The 16,676-nt window shown below is 39.9% G+C and overlaps 1 protein-coding gene across 1 annotated transcript in view; it reads left to right on the top strand.

Annotated features, from left to right (window-relative positions):
* Positions 1-16,676, top strand: part of COL9A3 (collagen type IX alpha 3 chain) — a 52,365-nt gene that overhangs the window by 16,905 nt on the left and 18,784 nt on the right. Inside the window, exons 10-21 of the mRNA XM_072633335.1 lie at positions 33-74; positions 4,461-4,517; positions 5,738-5,791; positions 6,223-6,276; positions 7,117-7,170; positions 9,037-9,090; positions 10,653-10,706; positions 11,506-11,559; positions 13,603-13,656; positions 14,255-14,308; positions 15,109-15,153; positions 16,405-16,458. Coding sequence (XP_072489436.1) covers positions 33-74; positions 4,461-4,517; positions 5,738-5,791; positions 6,223-6,276; positions 7,117-7,170; positions 9,037-9,090; positions 10,653-10,706; positions 11,506-11,559; positions 13,603-13,656; positions 14,255-14,308; positions 15,109-15,153; positions 16,405-16,458 — 630 coding nt within the window. The remainder of the gene's footprint in view (positions 1-32; positions 75-4,460; positions 4,518-5,737; positions 5,792-6,222; positions 6,277-7,116; positions 7,171-9,036; positions 9,091-10,652; positions 10,707-11,505; positions 11,560-13,602; positions 13,657-14,254; positions 14,309-15,108; positions 15,154-16,404; positions 16,459-16,676) is intronic.

Genomic DNA, 16,676 nt, shown 5'->3' with positions numbered 1-16,676 from the left:
CAGCTGATGCCCCAAAACATTTTTGATTTCAGGGACACCCAGGGGTTCTTCCTGATGGTGCTGGTGACCTCCAGGTAGGAATTTTTCTTTGTTTCTTTGTTTTCTAGAAGGGTTGATTTGGGCCTGGGTATACAGTCCTCAGAAACCAAGAGACAGAGAGTCAAATGGAGAGGGCCAGGCAAGGAGCTCTTGATTTTATTCTTGATTCCAGCCCTAGCTCAGTCATGTGATTGTGGACAATGGAGTGAGCTGAAATATATTATGTATTATGCTTACTGAAGATGGTCTGTCAAGTTTGTAGGGCTATATTGAAACCTCCTTGCAGAAAGTTACTTATCTAGGGTAACAATATATCAAGAAAAGAGCATATAATGTTGCACTTAAACATTGTCTAGCTCACACGGGAAAGGTGGGCCAGAATTTAATTGGCAAGGTTGGATTAATCATGGGGTCTTTGGGCCATCCTGCACAGGTCCTTAGGATTGCCAGATACTAGTATGGACTCCTTCTTACCTCAAGGTAGCTAGGTGGCATGAAGGATAGAGCATTCAACTAGAAGAAGGAGGGTGCCTCATTCACTTAATAGCTATTCAAACCTATTGCTTAAACTTTCTAAATTTCCTCATCTATGAAATGAGAACTTGGACTAAAGCAGTGGTGTCAAAGTCATTCAAATAGAAAACCATACACAATCATCCCTGAAGGCTACATACATATTGACTTAAAAGTGAATATTAGCAGTATTTATGTTCTATTGCATTATGATGTTGTTAAATATTTCCTAGTGACATTTTAATCTGGTTCAAGTTGCAGGCCATGGTGTTTGATACCTTAAATAGATGGTCTGAGCGGTTCTTTCCAACTCTGAATCTATAATCCTATGATAAGTTTGTCAGCTTGTGTCAGTGACAGAAAATGGCTTCCTTTATCCCTGCCCCCACTGCAAACTATTTCCAGCTTCCCTTTGAAAAGACTCATTTGGCAGCACTACTGTTTATGACAACATCTGTTAACACCTCACTTCCATGTATTTAAAAAAAAACATTTTGGGGGAAGAGTGTGCTTTTTCTCCTTTTTGAGAATCAAAAATAAAGTATGTCAATTTCACTTTTTCAAAGAAATGCAACTGGTCTTTTGGTGGCAGAACTGGGTTCATCTGATTTGAGGACTTCATAGCTTCTCTCCCTGGGCCTCCCTTTTGGACTTCTAATTAAACTGCTTGCTTTGTACTAAAGGAAAAAGAGGCAGGCTAGCCTGATGGTTATTGCAATAGTAGAAAAGGTAACTAGTACTGGATTTGGAATCAGAAGATCTCAGTTCTGCCCTGATGCTTACTGCTGATTATTTAGGGAAGGAAGGGAAAAGAATAAATATTTAATTTATTTAAAAAGGAATAAATAAATAAAACCTACTATGTGCCAGGAACTATGCTACACACTTTACTTTGATCCTTACAACAAACCTTTGAGGTAGGTGCTACTATTATTCCTGTTCTACAACTGAGGAAACTGAGGTGGACAGGGGTTAGGTGACTCACTCAGGGTTACCCAATTAGTAAGTATATGAGGCTACATTTGAACTCAGATCTTTCTGATTCTGGGTCCAGTACTCTATCTACTGTGCCACCTGGCTGCCTCAATTCCCGAATAACAAGTCTTGTGATATTTACCTCTTGCAATATCTACCTCTTGTCATTGTTAAGGGAGGACTTCTAAAAGTTTAAAATGTGACTGAAATGTGAGCTATCATCATCAGAAAGCCCTGAGATTGGTAATGAGATTTCTATCCTGGTTTTGGTACTAATATGCTTGCTGTGTTTTGGAATATTTTCTTACCCTCTTGAAGCCTCAGTTTTCTCCTCTGAAAACTGGAGATGTGTCAGACAGTGCTTGAAGGAAATGGCTATGTAACTACAAACAGATATTATATGTCCTGAAAAGGTTTTTGGGAAATGAGCTTTATGTAAGTCATGTCATTGTTTTAAATGTGAAGAGAACTTGCCATTTTCAAGAACTAAGAGTCCCTTGATAAATGGAAAAATCCTTTTACAAAGCAAACGGTGATTAATTACCCTCTCACTTGATCCTGAGAATTCAGATGTTCAAATAATAGGTTTTCTTCAAGTAGGGTTTATCCATATATCCATGAAAGACAGGGAAAAAAAGGAAGGGTTATGAAAATCAACCCCCTCTAGTCCATCTAACCAACTTACTGTGTTCACTGATCTGAGCCCAGTTGAAAAACTGTATTTGCTCCCATTTTTTGTCATTGACGAGTATGAACCTTGACTGGGCATCAAGGCAACTAAGTGGCACAGTGAATAAAGCACAGAGCCTATACTCAGGAAGATCTAAGTTCACGTCCAAGTCACTTAACTTCTATCTGCCTCAACTTCCTCAACTGTAAAAAGGAGATAATAATAGTACTTACTTCATATGATTATTGTGAAGATCAAATGAAATGCTATTTGTAAAGTGCTTAGCACAGTTCCTGGCACACACTAAGTACTTAATAAGTGTTTGTTCCCTCCCTCCTTGGTGGAAAGTCAGGATTTTGTATTCAAATCAATACTGTAATTACCTCTGAACATGGTCTATCAATGAATTCTTCTATGGCACTACTCTGTGACTCCCACCATTCCTCTCCATAAGTGTTGCCTCCCCCATTAAAATGTAAGCTCTTTACAGGCAGGCACTGTCTAGCTTTTTAATTTATTTCTTCCATGTTTAGCTCAGTACTTGGCATATAGTAATCATTTAATGAATGCTTATTTCCTTCATTTATTCATCTTTGAAGTAGCCTTTGTACATTGTTGTCCTTTGTTATTCTGACTGTGGCTCCATGTTATTTGAATTATTTCTTTTTTGGCTACTTGCACTATTTTCTTCTTGATCTGAAAATTCTGGAATTTGGCTATAATAATATTCCTGGGAGTTTTAATTTTGGGATCTCTTTGAAGAGGTGATCAGTGGATTCTTTTAATTTCTATTTTACCCACTGATTCTGGAATATCAGGGAAGTTTTCCTTGAAACTTTCTTGAAAATTATGCCCAGGCTCTTTTTTTGATCATGCCTTCAGGTTATCTCTCCTTGATCTATTTTCCAGGCCAATTATTTTTCCAATGAGATATTTCACATTTTCTTTTATTTTTCATTCTTCTGATTTTGTTTTATTGTTTCTTGATGTCTCACAAAGTCATTAGCTTCCACTTGTCCAACTCTAATTTTTAAGGAATTATTTTCTTCATTGAACTTTTATATCTCCTTTTTCATTTGGTCAATTCTACTTTTTAAGGAGTTTTTTCTTCAGTGAAGTTTTGTATGTCTTTTTCCATTTGGCCAATTCTGCTTTTCAAGGTATTCTCTTCACTGTATTTTTGTGCCATTTACTACTTTGGCCAATTCTGGTTTTTAAGGTGTTCTTTTCTTCAGAGTGTGTGTGTGTGTGTGTGTGTGTGTGTGTGTGTGTGTGTGTGTGTGTGTGCGCCTCCTTTACCAAGATGTTGACTCTTTTTTCATGATTTTCTTGCATCACTCTCATTTCTCTTCCCAATTTTTCCTCTACCTCTCCTACTTGAGTTTTTGAGTTCTTGCATGGTTTGAGACTATATTTTTCTTTCACGCTTTTGATGTAGCACTTTTGACTTTGTTGTCCTTTTCTGAGTTTGTGGTTTTGATCTTCCCATGGTAACTTTATGTATGTATGTGTGTGTGTGTATAATATATATATATGTACATATATATATATATATTATACACACACACACACACACACATATAGTTGTGCTGTCCCCAAGTTTCAAGTTTTTTGGTACAGTTATTTTCAAAGATAATTCTGGGGACCTGTAACTTTTCAGTTCTTCCAAGGTGGTATGATCTAGGGAGAGGTGTGTTTACTACTATCCTGGCCTGTGCTCTGGTCTGTGAGTGACCACAAGCACTCTTTTCTACCCTAGGATTGTGAGCAGGGTCCCACCTCCCCTGTGGCCACAAGTTCTAGTATGCTAGTGCTCCCCCTTGCTTTGGTACTAAGACCCAGGACTGTCGGTAGGGTGAGAGGTACAAAAACTACCCCTGGGGCCATTGATTCAATAGCCTTCTCAGTAGGCCTTCTACTATTGGTTTGCTGGGGAGCAGCCTGCACTGGAATAAGCTCTACTCTCACCTAGGTGCAATAGACCCTTTTTGGCCAAACTTCTAAGTTGTCTTGGGCAGGAAAATTGTTTCACCCACTTCATTTGTGGGTTCTGTCACTTCAGAATTTGTTTTGAGGCATTATTTAAAGTTGTTCAGAAGAGTTTTAAGGAGAGCTTAGGTGAGTCTCTGCCTTTTTGAAGTGATCTTGGTTCTGCCTCTGAGCTCCCAGACCTTTGATTCAAATTTGCTCTTTATGTCTTCGTGCACTCAGCAAGGGATTGAGAAGAAAAATTTCTGATCCTAAATCTCCTGTTATCTTGCAGTGTCCAGCTATCTGCCCACCTGGACCACCTGGACCCCCAGGAATGCCAGGATTCAAGGTAAGCCCACAGGTCAAAGCTGGGTGTCACAGACCTGACTGAGGAAGCAGGGTTTAATCCTAGAGAGTCAAAAGGGAGCAATTGTAACCTTGCAAAGCTGTCCCATTCACTTCCAATGTTTGTAATGCTGGGATGTAGTTATCCAAGGTGTCAGCTCTTAGAGGGTAGGGATTTTTCATTTCTTCTTTTTTTCTTTCTTTCTTTTCTTCCTTCCTTCCTTCCCCTTCCTTTCTTTTTATTGTCCCTAATCAATAGAGAGTTAATGTTGGAGTCAGGAAGACCTGGGTTCAAGACCTGTTTGTCTGGAATGTTATTTAATTTGTATGGAATAATGGGCATAGACAAATTATGTGTTCCTGGACAAGACACTTAACGTCTCAGTGCCCCAGTTAACTCCCTATTACAGAACAAATGTTGACCTGCATTGGTAGAGAGAATTGTCATACTGGGAATCCCCAAATACTATCAAAAGCACAGGGTCATCAGCACCATCACACTGGCCTCCCCTAAAGAAAGATACCTAACACAATACAATGCCTCACACATAGCAGGTACTATAGAAACATCTATTTAATTGAATTGTTATATCTGATGAGAGCAGGCATCTGGTTTACTACTATTTGGCCAGAAGAAGGTGTAAGGAGCTTTTGAGGTTGAAATGAAACTGGTTTTGTGTCCAAGAACTGTATTCCCCATCCCTGCCCCCTTTCTCAGGCAACAACTATTTTTAAAGCATTTTAATAAATAATAAAATAAAATAAATAAATAAATAAATAAATAAAATAAAATAATAAAAAAATAATAAAATCCATTTATTACTAAATGGATCCCTAGCAGTAGCAAGGTATGGATGAAGCTAAAAGTTAATTATTCAAGATCAATCACCCAGAGAAAAGGAGACCTGGGGTGGCATAGGGGAAAAGAACAATGGTCCAGAAGTTTGAAAAACAGAGTTTTAGCACTAATAACTAACTGGGCAAAGTTGAACTAGCTACTTCTGTAAAGTAGGAGTACACTCAGGTTATGGTTATCATAGTTTGGTTTTTGTTTGTTTGCTTTTACTGTATGGTATTCTCTAGGGCTTGGCTTCAGATGGAGGACCCTCCATTACCATAGCCCTTCTTCTCTAGCATGGTCAGAAATTGACATGCAGCTCCAGGGTGTACTGAAGCTCTGGGACCTAGGAAGTCTGACATGTTCTTTATCCTTTCTGTTCTCAGGGACCCAGTGGTTACAAAGGCGAGCAAGGAGAAGTGGGGAAAGATGGAGAGAAGGTAAATGTCACCGAATTGTGTTTATCTATCATTGAAGAAGAAAGAAGGCTGCCCTTGTGGAAATGACAGCACAATGGGTTTGCTGGGAGGGTTAGAGTGACAACATACTTTCAGCATCCAGGCTCTTTAAGAATATTTTGGTGTGGGGCACTGAGAAAGGCATACAAAATGACTCATCATGGGTCCCTGTCCTGTGCAAACTCATAATCTCAAGCAGAAGACACAGGGATTACAGAATAGAGACTAAACAAATTCATGTTCCGTATGTATGAGGGTGAGTACATTTTCATATGGAAGCAAATACTGAAGTGTGTATATGGGGTGAGACAGAACAGCAACAAAAGGATTGAAACTGGGCCTGAAGGGATGCAAATATATCAGATAGACATGTGACTATGCCCTTTCTAAGCTAGCAGTGATCTCCATTGCAGGGTGATGCTGGTCCCCCAGGGCCTGCTGGTATCCCTGGAACCACTGGTCTGCAGGTAAGAACTGGGGAAGGTTCAAGTGAGAGAACCTGAAGGGTGGGATATTACACGGCTTATTAAGCTGGGCCTCAAATTAGATCTCTCAGCTCCTTCTACTCTCCACCTCCCAAGGCTCTCTCTAGCCTTGATTGCCATTCTATCCAATTATACTAATTTGTAAAATTTATCAAACATTGCATAAAAGAAAGAACAAGTAAACTCTTTGTGAATTGTGTTGTTGTTTAGCCTTTTATTTCAGAGACTGATCACATGGAAAACATCTTGGCACCAGTTAGAGATATTGGCACATGAAAATATATTTCCCATGTTCTCACTCTCATTGTAAAAGATGAGACTTAAGGAAATTCAAAGATACTTTCATTTTGCATTTGGTACAATCAAGGCAAAAGCTTTTACTTAAACATATAGTCTCAGCAATTACAGACAAAAAAGAAACACAATTCATGATGACCTTCCTCCACTACGGTTATTAGAGAGTATTAGGGGGTATACCCTTTGTTGGACAATCCCTAGCCAAAAGAGTTCCCTCAATCACTTGACTTTTTCCTGAATAAGAAAACCCTTCCTCTGTAAGCACTGTTTCCTCAGTGCCAGAGGAATTCCATGCTTTCAAAACTCTGCATGTGGCCCTGAGCCAAGTGACCTTTGTAAAATCTTCAATCTTGCAACTGCAAAAGCAACAATTTATTCAAGATGGCCCCATGCAAGATCTTTTGCCCTCAGAGTCTCCTTGTTTAAAACCTCACAAATGTCACAATCTGTTGCAAATCTTTCTTCTCTATGTCCTCTTCATTTAACTTGGTCCCTTCAGTTTTATCTACTTCCTTTTTCCTTCAGGGCCCTAGGGGCTCAAAGGGACTGACAGGTGCATTGGGGCCACCTGGAGATCGTGTAAGTACTGCCTATTTCTTATTTTCCCTTCATCAGCACTGGGCCTGTACCTTTTATTCTCTTTCCATAGGTGTGATTTCAAAGAATGGTCTCAGAATATGAAGGAAGTCCAGTTTCCCACTCACCTAGTATAGGATTCTCCTTTTTGATGTGATTGAGGAATAGCAAGGTGTTTAATTTGCCTGGAATATTAGGTTCATGAAAAGACTGGAAGGAAATAAGGCTAGAAAGACAGGTTGAGGCCACCTTATGGTAGGGCTTAGATGCCAGGGCATGCTTTACAGAATCATCACTGAATCTCAAAGTTGGAGGGCTACTCAGAAGTCACTTGCAAAAGTACATCTAAACAGGTCACTTTTCAACAATAGCCTCAACAAAATGGTCATCCAGAATCCACTTAAAGGCTTCCAGTGATGGGGAACCTACAGCCTCCTGAGAGGCCCATTCTACTTTTGGACAGCTCCAAGTGTTAGTAAAATTTTCCACGTATTGATCCTACATCAATTTTTCTGCCTTTCCACCCATTGTTCCTGTTTCTGGCCCCTGAGGCCAAGGAGAACACAGTTACTTCCTTCTCCACAGTGGCACCCTACAAATACTTGAAGAAAATGATCATGTCTTCCCACCTCCCTCTAGCCTAAACATCTCTTTTCTAGGTTAAAATTCCCAGTTCTTGCAATCTATCTTCATGAGGCATGTTTTCCTGATTTTTCAGCCTTCTAGTCACCTGCCTGTGGAAATGTTCCAACTTGTCAATATCATTCCTAACATGTAGCATCCAGAAAATTGCATGCAATATTGATTGGGCAATAGGGAGTTACTAGAGGTTTTTGAGAAGGAGCATGTTATGCTTATAGCCATGCTTTATCAATGTAGGATGGATTAGTCAGTCACTAAACATCTATAAAGCCCTTACTATGTGCCATTCACTGTGCTAAGTACTGGGGATACAAAGAGGCAAAAGAGATTGCCTTCTCAAGGAGCTCACTATCTAATGGGGAAGATGATAAGGAAACAAACAAATTTATATATATATATATATATATATATATATATATATATATATAAGCTACATACAGGATAAATAATTCATGATTAAAAGAAGGCTAGATCTTAGCTTTGTAAAGGAGAGCAAACTTAAAGGATCATGGATCTAGAAGAATAGGTCGCAACCCCGTAAGCCATCTATTCAGCCCCCTCATTTTAGACAGGAGGAGGCTGAAATCCAGGGAAGTTAAATGACTTACCCAATGTCACCCAAGTGCTAAGTATCAAGGTTGAGATTTGAACCTAGGTTCTCTGACTCCAGAGCCAGTATGTGTTCTAGTTTGGATTCTTGAATGTAAGGAAAACAATAATAACAATAATAAAGTTATAAAAATAACACCATTGATTATGTGCCAGGCACTGTGTCACAGGCTTTAAAATGATTATCTCATTTCATCTCCACAACAATCCTGGGAGGTAGTGCTATTATTATCTCCATTTCACAGATGAAGAAACTGAGGCAGAGAAAAGTTAAATGACTTGCCCAGGTTCATAGAGCTGTAAATGTCTGAGGTTAGATTTGAACTCAGATCTTCCTGGCTTCAGGCCTGGCAATCATAAGGTATACCTTAAAAGCATAATGTACTACTTCAATACTGGTTCATTTATTATTAGGAGAGGGAGAGCTATTTAGAGTCAGTTATAGTGCAGAATATACAAGGAATGCCCTCCCTACCCCTAGGAGATTTATAATGAGGGTATGGGCCTGAACTGGGTCCCTTATTGGGGAGATTCAGTGTGAGTATAGGTCTTCCAGCTGCACAATGTTGTTCTGGCCAGAGACTCAGTATTTACTTAATGTATGGATCTTCTTTACAGGGACCAATTGGCTTCCGAGGGCCCCCAGGAGTTCCAGGACCGCCTGGTAAAGTTGTACGTATCATTCTGCATACCAAAGGGCTATCTCACTTTGCTTCTTCCACCCAATGTTGTCAAACCCCAGGATTCCCTTCCAGTGCTTTAACAATCCCTCCTTTCCTCCATCAAAATTCAGGTTAGAATGATCAGCCTGTCCTGGAAACTTCTACACAAAATTTGGATCCAGCCTGGGTGTCATGGATGTGAGCATTAGCATTAGGAGCTCATCCTGGGGACACAGATGGAGTTGGGGGTCATCAGAGCTCTCTCCCTTGTATGAAGGTTGATTCCAGACCTGGAGGTTGTGATGGAAATGGTTCTCAGGCTGGCTAAGAGTTTCTCAGGTGTCCTAGCTACATGAATCTATCATATTATTATGAGGAGGAAACCATCAGATCTATTCCCTTTCCTCTTCTCTCTCTTATTCTTTCTTTATTTTCTCATCCCTGTGCAAGAACTGCCCCCAAGCTGGTTCTTCCAATGAGACAAAATAATATTATGGTGACTGGTTTTACTCATATTCATTCTGGCCTTTATAAATTATAACAGTGGCCAAATAAGTTGCATTGAATTAAAGAATCCCTGCTCAAATGACAGGTATACAGATATAGCTGTAGAATATTGCTCCCCTTAATGTGACCTGAACACAAACACACACGCTCATACAGATATACATATATACACATACACACACCCACACATGCACACACACACATACATACATACATTTTAACACGATTTTCCAGCATACCATAATCACCTTCCCAGATCCTCTAGTGATGTGACTGGAAGTAAATGGCACCCTCTCACCTTCTGAATAATAGTATGTGATGAATATGTAAATTTTGTAAAAAAAAAAAAAAGTTTAACCAGTAGTTATTGTTATCAACATGACTAATATCAATAAATTACCATAAAAAGTCACATCTAATAAAAATCTTATTATGAGTAATATCATTATTAATTATCAATGCCACCCAGGATTACAATGCCTGGACATGTTAATATCATTACTGTTTCTCCTACCAAAAAAAATTCCCTTCCCTTCCAGTCCTCCCTCCATGATCTGATGGTGACGTCAGGTTCTCAAAGACTAGGCCAGGGAGTCACAAGCTCTGACAGGTGTTCCTGGTATAGAAAAACTTCAAGTCTGGGCCCAGGGACAGACTGTATGTCTTTCCTCTGAGGACTAGCCTTAATGCACTTAATTGGATGCAGGATGATATATTTTTTGGCATGGAAATTTAAAACAATCTATAAAGTTTTGGGAGATCTGACTTGGTGGAGAGGATTAATTTCCATGCTGCTGAAACCAATGGTCCTTTGAAATATTAGATTATTATTTATAGTTATCATTAATACTCACAGTAATCGTGTTACTGTTACTACTGATTCCTACTGGAACTCCTGATAATATTGATTGCTGACTATAGACTGCGAATTGCAAGGGATTCATAAAAACTTCAGTTGTAACTACCAGGAAGCTACCAAAATCATGCCTTTCTCAATGTGTTGCAACAGCCTTCTCTACATTCAGTTTCCCAGAAAATAATCTTTGTCTGTGTCTCAACTTTCAGGGAGATCGAGGAGAGAGGGGACCAGAGGGATTCCGTGGGCCCAAGGGTGACCTTGTAAGTCAAATGAGACATCCATTTTTTCAGTGTCATGACAGACCTTGGGATCTGTGACTTCTTATCAGCTGAGTTTTGCCACTGATTCCTCAAAACCAATCAGTTTTTTGCAGGCTCATAAAAAATAAAGATGTCAAAACTTTCTATTGAGTAATACAATAATGGTCTATTCTTAGGGTCTAAAGATGATGCTTTTGACCCACCAGTATAACATTCACTCTCAATGATTGGCATTAACTTCCTCACCAGAAGTTGGGAAGGACTGCATAGAATATTGTACACACTCTCTGAACCTAGTAACCTTCATAAGACCGTAAGACTCAGTAAGTCTTGGCTTACTATGCACCCCTGAGTAAGAAAATGCATGCTAGTCATGAGACAGAGTAGGACTAGTTTTCCTAGGAAGGAACTGGATTTATGATCTTGGCCTCATTGGGTTTGTATTCTAACCCCTGAACTAACATGGGGCTTCATTAAAGTCAAAGCTAACTAATTATGTTTGCAGAGTAAGTGATTATATTCTGTTATTCCATTATATATAATTATTAGGAGAGGGAAAGCTATTTAGAGCCAGTTGTGGTGCAGAATATGTCAGGCATACTCTCTCTACTTGTGGGGGATTTATACTGAGAATATGGGCCTGACCTGGATCACAACTCAATGTGAGTGAAAGTCTTCCAGATGTAACAAGGTGCTCTGGGTAGAGACTCAATATCCCCCTAATGTATGGATCTTCTTTACTTGTTTGACTATTCATTTGGTGTCAAGTAATCAGTAATTTGCTGTGTGTTTTTTTTAGGGCAGGCCTGGTCCCAAAGGATTACCTGGAGTAGCTGGGCCTATTGGAGAGCCTGTAAGTCTCTTTTATTTCAGCAAAATAGTCACAGCCTTGCTCTGCATCCCGGTAGCAATGGCGGTCCATGTACAGAGAGACAACAGATATTTGCATATCTTGTTCTTTTGACTGGGCTGTGGGTTTTGATGTCAGCATAATTATTTTATTAAATTCTCTAGGTAAGACCGTTTCAAAATATCTTTAAAATATGAATGTAAATTAGGCCTCTTTTGGACTTAGTCATTTTACTGTATTTTGTGCTCAGAAGTCACAATGAAAAAATGTTCTGGGGACTTTCAGAGTAGTATTTCTTGAACATGTGTTGTAGGGGGAGGGGTCTAGTAGAAGTGGGGGAATGCTCATCACAGTAATTCAGAGGAGGAAAGAGCCATGGAAGTGGACTACTTCCTCCCTGGAACTATGCCAATGCTTTCAACTCCACCATTCTTTTCTTTGTTCTTCCTTCTGTTCTTTTTTTTCTGCTTCTTCTCTTAATACCGTTGCTGCTACTCCAAACATCTACTTAACCTTAAACCTATGAAGGCGCACTCTTGGTTTTGTCTTCTTTTTGCTACAAGATGGTGGGCAGCTAGGTGGTGCAGTGGATAGAGCACCAGTGCAGGAGTCAGGAGGACCTGAGTTCAAATCTCACCTCAGACACTTGACACTCACTAGCTGTGTGACCTTGGGCAAGTCACTTAACCTCAATTGCCTCATCCTGGGTCATCGCCAGTCATCCTGATGAATATCTGGTCACTGCATTCAGATGGCTCTGGAGGAGAAGTGAGGCTGGTGACCGGCACAGCCCTCCCTCACTCAAAACAAAGTCAAGTGCAAGTCAAGTCATTATTTCTCTGATGGCATGGTCTTCTTCTGCAACAAAGGACAAACACACACACATACAAGATGCTAGCAGGCATGAAGACAGTAGAATGAGGCAGACTTGAAAATTCCTGGATGGAAATAGAAGCTTTGCTCTCATTATGTTCCCATCTGTTGGTAGTGATGCTTGGATGCATTCCTAATTCTCCCTTAAGGAGCTACACATCCTCAGATTTCAAGACCTTTCATTCTGATTATAGATAAGCAGTGTTTACAACAGTTTTATTCAATTCAGTGAGTTGTTAATTGGGGTAGGAGGTGGTGCTCCATAGTTCTACCATAGAGGAAACAAAATACGATGTGGTCCTTGACCTCAAGAAACTTACAGCAACTAAGATACATGTAGAACACTAGAGGATAGGACATGATTAAGGACTGAAGCATGTGGTGCACAGACAAATTTAAGAAGGAGAAGGTCTGTGAAAGCAAGGTTAGTCAGGAAAGGCTTCAAGGTGGAGTTGAGAGGAAGACCTTGAGCTGGGCAAGATTTTGATAAGCAAAGATGTGGGAGAGAAGTATACACACTTCAAAGTCTGGAACCTGCTGGTTTCTTTTATTTTTCTTGAACAAATATTAATCTTATTTTTAGTATTTTCTTCCTTTCTTTCTTTCTTTCTCTTTCTTTCTTTCTTTCTTTCTTTCTTTCTCTTTCTTTCTTCCTTCCTTCCTTCCTTCCTTCCTTCCTTCCTTCCTTCCTTTCTTTCTTTGTTTCTTTTTTCTTTCTTTCTTTCTTTTTTCCCATCATCTCTTTCCAAATAACAAGAGGCAATATGACACAATGGATAGAGTCCCTACTGTAAGACACAGTGTTGTATGGTCCTGGTAAAGTCACTTAACGTTTCAATTCTCTAAGTAAGCAACTCTCTAAGGCTCTAAGTTGCAGAGAAGGTGCTGACCTACATTCACAGATGGTATTTCCCCTCCTAAGAATTCCTTCTACTAATGAAATGGCAGGTCCAGTATCTATTTTCATCCTTCTATCCAAATATATATCTATCCCCCTCCTCTAAACAATGAGACATCCCTTTCAACAAAAATTTTTTAAAAGAAAGAAAAAAAGTAGTTCAGCAAAATGCATCAACCATGGTTGACAGTATAAGAGACATCCTCAACCATGGTCCCCCACCCCGACCCCTGCAATGAATGGGAGGAAAAACAGGTATTTGTTCTTGTCTGCAGGGTATGCCTGGCAAAGATGGCAGAGATGGGATCCCTGGATATGATGGTGAGAAGGTCTGTAGTCAACATCTATGCTTCCCCTTGAATCATTTCCATCTCATTCATATGTTCCCTGGGACCATGCCAAGCAGTAGCCCTGAAATTTGGCTCTAGTCTTGAGGGATGATGACTAGCCCTGGGGAAAATCTAGGAAATAGCCAGATGTTTAAGGGTCACCCTCATAAAATGTCAGGCTGTGGCAGTGGCATGCACTACATGGTGAAGTCAGGTAACTGTGAGTGACTGATGACAGGTTGTGGAGTCTAAGCCTGGTAATGGTCAGAGAAGGAATCTGGGTAAGCAGGAATTATGATAAATTCCATTCAGCTCAGCCAATAATTCTCAGGCACAGCCTGAGAACCCAGGACCATGCTTAGCTTCTTTGTGGGGTCCCTGGGCAAAAGTAGAAAAGACACTCCCTGTCCTCAAGGGGCTCACAGTCCAAGGGTGGGGAAGTTGCAGCCTTGAAGCCACAGTTTCCCATCCCTGAGATGAATTTAAGTGCTATTACCTATTTGCAGTTGAGAGTCCTTCCATAATCTGAGCTTTACCAATTCTTTCCCCTTCCTACCCTCCACTTTTATTCTCTCTCCTAATTGTTCTGTTTTCACAGGGTGAAGCAGCTCGAATTGGTGCTCCTGGGGAGAAGGGTCCTAATGGGCTCCCAGTGAGTATACACAAGAGTGTTCCACAGCTATTCAGGGATTACAGTGTTTGGGAGGGGGGTTAGAAGAAGGGCCAGGAGTATCTATGTTAAGGACCATCTCAGGGACCTTCAGTAAAGTAAGTGGGATGGGCAGGAGCCAGTAAGAAGAGATCCATAGATTTATAGGGTCTCTTTTGTGGGGAGTCAAGATGGCAGACGATGTCTGGAGCCTTGTCATGTCACTAGTAGCAAAGCAGAGAGCATGTGTATGCTTGTATATGTGTGTGTACATGCACATGGAGGAAAGTACAAGTCCTGCATATACCCATCTTCCTTGCTGGTCAATTTCCTCTATCTGGCGTGTGTGTGTGTGTGTGTGTGTGTGTGTGTGTGTGTGTGTGTGTGTGTGTAGGAGAAATGGCCAATTGTTTAATGATCAATCTTTCTCTGAGATATGCACTTCATGGAGAGATTTTTCCCTCCTGGGAAAAACATTTATTAAATGCCTACTATGTGCTAGGCACTGTGCTAAGTTAAAAAGACAAAGGACAGAATCTGAAGTATTTGGACATTTTTGCTTTAAAGTCCCACAAACAATTGGTTATTTGAACAGCTACTCTGTGTCCAGTCCTGTACTAGTCACTGTGGGGAAAATAGAGTCCTTGCCCTCAAGGATCCTACAGTTTAAAGACGCATATATATGAAGCAGAATATCAGAAGAGTGTATGATATAGGTGAGCTCAGAATGGTATGTCATAGTACTAGTAATAGCAGCTCCCATTTACTCTTTGACCAGCTGGCATTCCTTTCTGTTTGTCCAGGGGCTGCCAGGACGAGTTGGGGCCAAAGGCGAAAAGGGAGAACTGGTAAGTGGTTTCTTTCTCCCATGGTTAAGGTTTCAGTGGGAAGGTTGTATCTTGAGTAAGCTTGTTATCAGGACCAAAGTGTCTAGTTGTCATTCACAAAGGAAGGCTGTCTCCAAATTCTCTTTTATGATGTCTCCCCCATCTACCTAAAGACAGCATGGTATAGGGCAGTGTTCCTTATACCTTGGGGACCAAAGGGTTCCAGAAACCCTTTCAGCAGCTCTAAGAGGTCAAAACTATTTTCATAATAATTATAAGATGTTATTAGCGATTAAAATGCTCCATCCTTTTCTGACTACATATCTGTGTAAGACTATCTTTTTTGTATATTTCAAAACAATACTGCAACACACTGAATGCGGAAGCAGATATGAGGATCCATACTGTCTTCTGTTAAGCCAGAAACTAAAGAGATTTGTAAAAATACATAAAACAGTCTCACTCTTCTCGTTATTTTTTTTGTTTTAGAAAGTAATTTTTCTTTTAAAATGTTTTTTTGTGTTAACATGAAATGAGTTTTTTATTTCAAACACCTACATCAAATATTCAAATATAGTATTTCAAATACATTTATTTCAAATATATTTTCTTGAAATTATTTTAATTTTTAATTAAATACAGTAAATACCATGTAACTAAAAACTCCTTAGGATATCCACAATAATTTTTAGGAGCATAAAGGGATCCTCAAAAAATTTTAAGAATATAAAGGGGTCCTAAGACCAAAAAGGTCTGAGCTCAGAATCTAGAAATTTCTGCAGTCCCAACTTCTCCACCTGCTGGCTGAGTAAACTTGGACACTCACTTCCCTGTCCTGAGACTCAGTTTTCTCATTTGCAAAATGAGGGGTTTCGATTAGATGATCCCTAGGTGGCACTGTGAATAGAACACTGGATGAAAGGTCAGGAAGGCTGGAGTTAAAATCTGAACTCAGATATTTACTGGCTATGTGACCCTGGGTAAGTCACAACCTATCTGCCTCAGTTCCCTCATCTGGAAAATGAAGATAATAATAGTACTTCCATCTCAGGGTTGTTGTGAAGATAAAACGAGAAGATCTTTGTGAAGCACTTTGCAAATCTTAAAGTGCTTTATAAATGCTAGCTATTATTAAGGAAAGTCTAAATTATTTCATGATTCTCATTGGTATAACACCATTAGACAAAGATTTGGGAGGAGAGGGGAGGACCATCTCTCTAGATGGAGAAAGGAAGCAGTAGACTATTGCTCAGAGTTCTTTTCTCTTTGCAGGGCAAACAAGGAGAGCTAGGTGAAGCTGGCCCTTCAGGAGAACCTGGTATGCCTGTAAGTATATTTGCTGTTTCTTCTTCTTTTGGAACTCTTTAAGGTAATTTATTTTGAGGCAGCTAGATGGTGTAGCAGATAGAACACTGGACTTAGAGTCAGGAAGATCTGAATTGAAATCCTGCCTCTGACACTTACTAGTTGTACAGCCCTGGACTAGTTACTTAATCTCTCAGCCTCAGTTTTCCCATCAGTAAAATGGGAACAATAATAGCACC

Source organism: Notamacropus eugenii, chromosome 1 (genome assembly GCF_028372415.1).
Source record: "Notamacropus eugenii isolate mMacEug1 chromosome 1, mMacEug1.pri_v2, whole genome shotgun sequence".
In the NCBI taxonomy this organism is placed as follows: Eukaryota; Metazoa; Chordata; class Mammalia; order Diprotodontia; family Macropodidae; genus Notamacropus; species Notamacropus eugenii.
The sequence above is the reverse complement of the archived record's forward strand: the minus strand, read 5'-3'. Positions and strand labels throughout refer to the sequence as shown.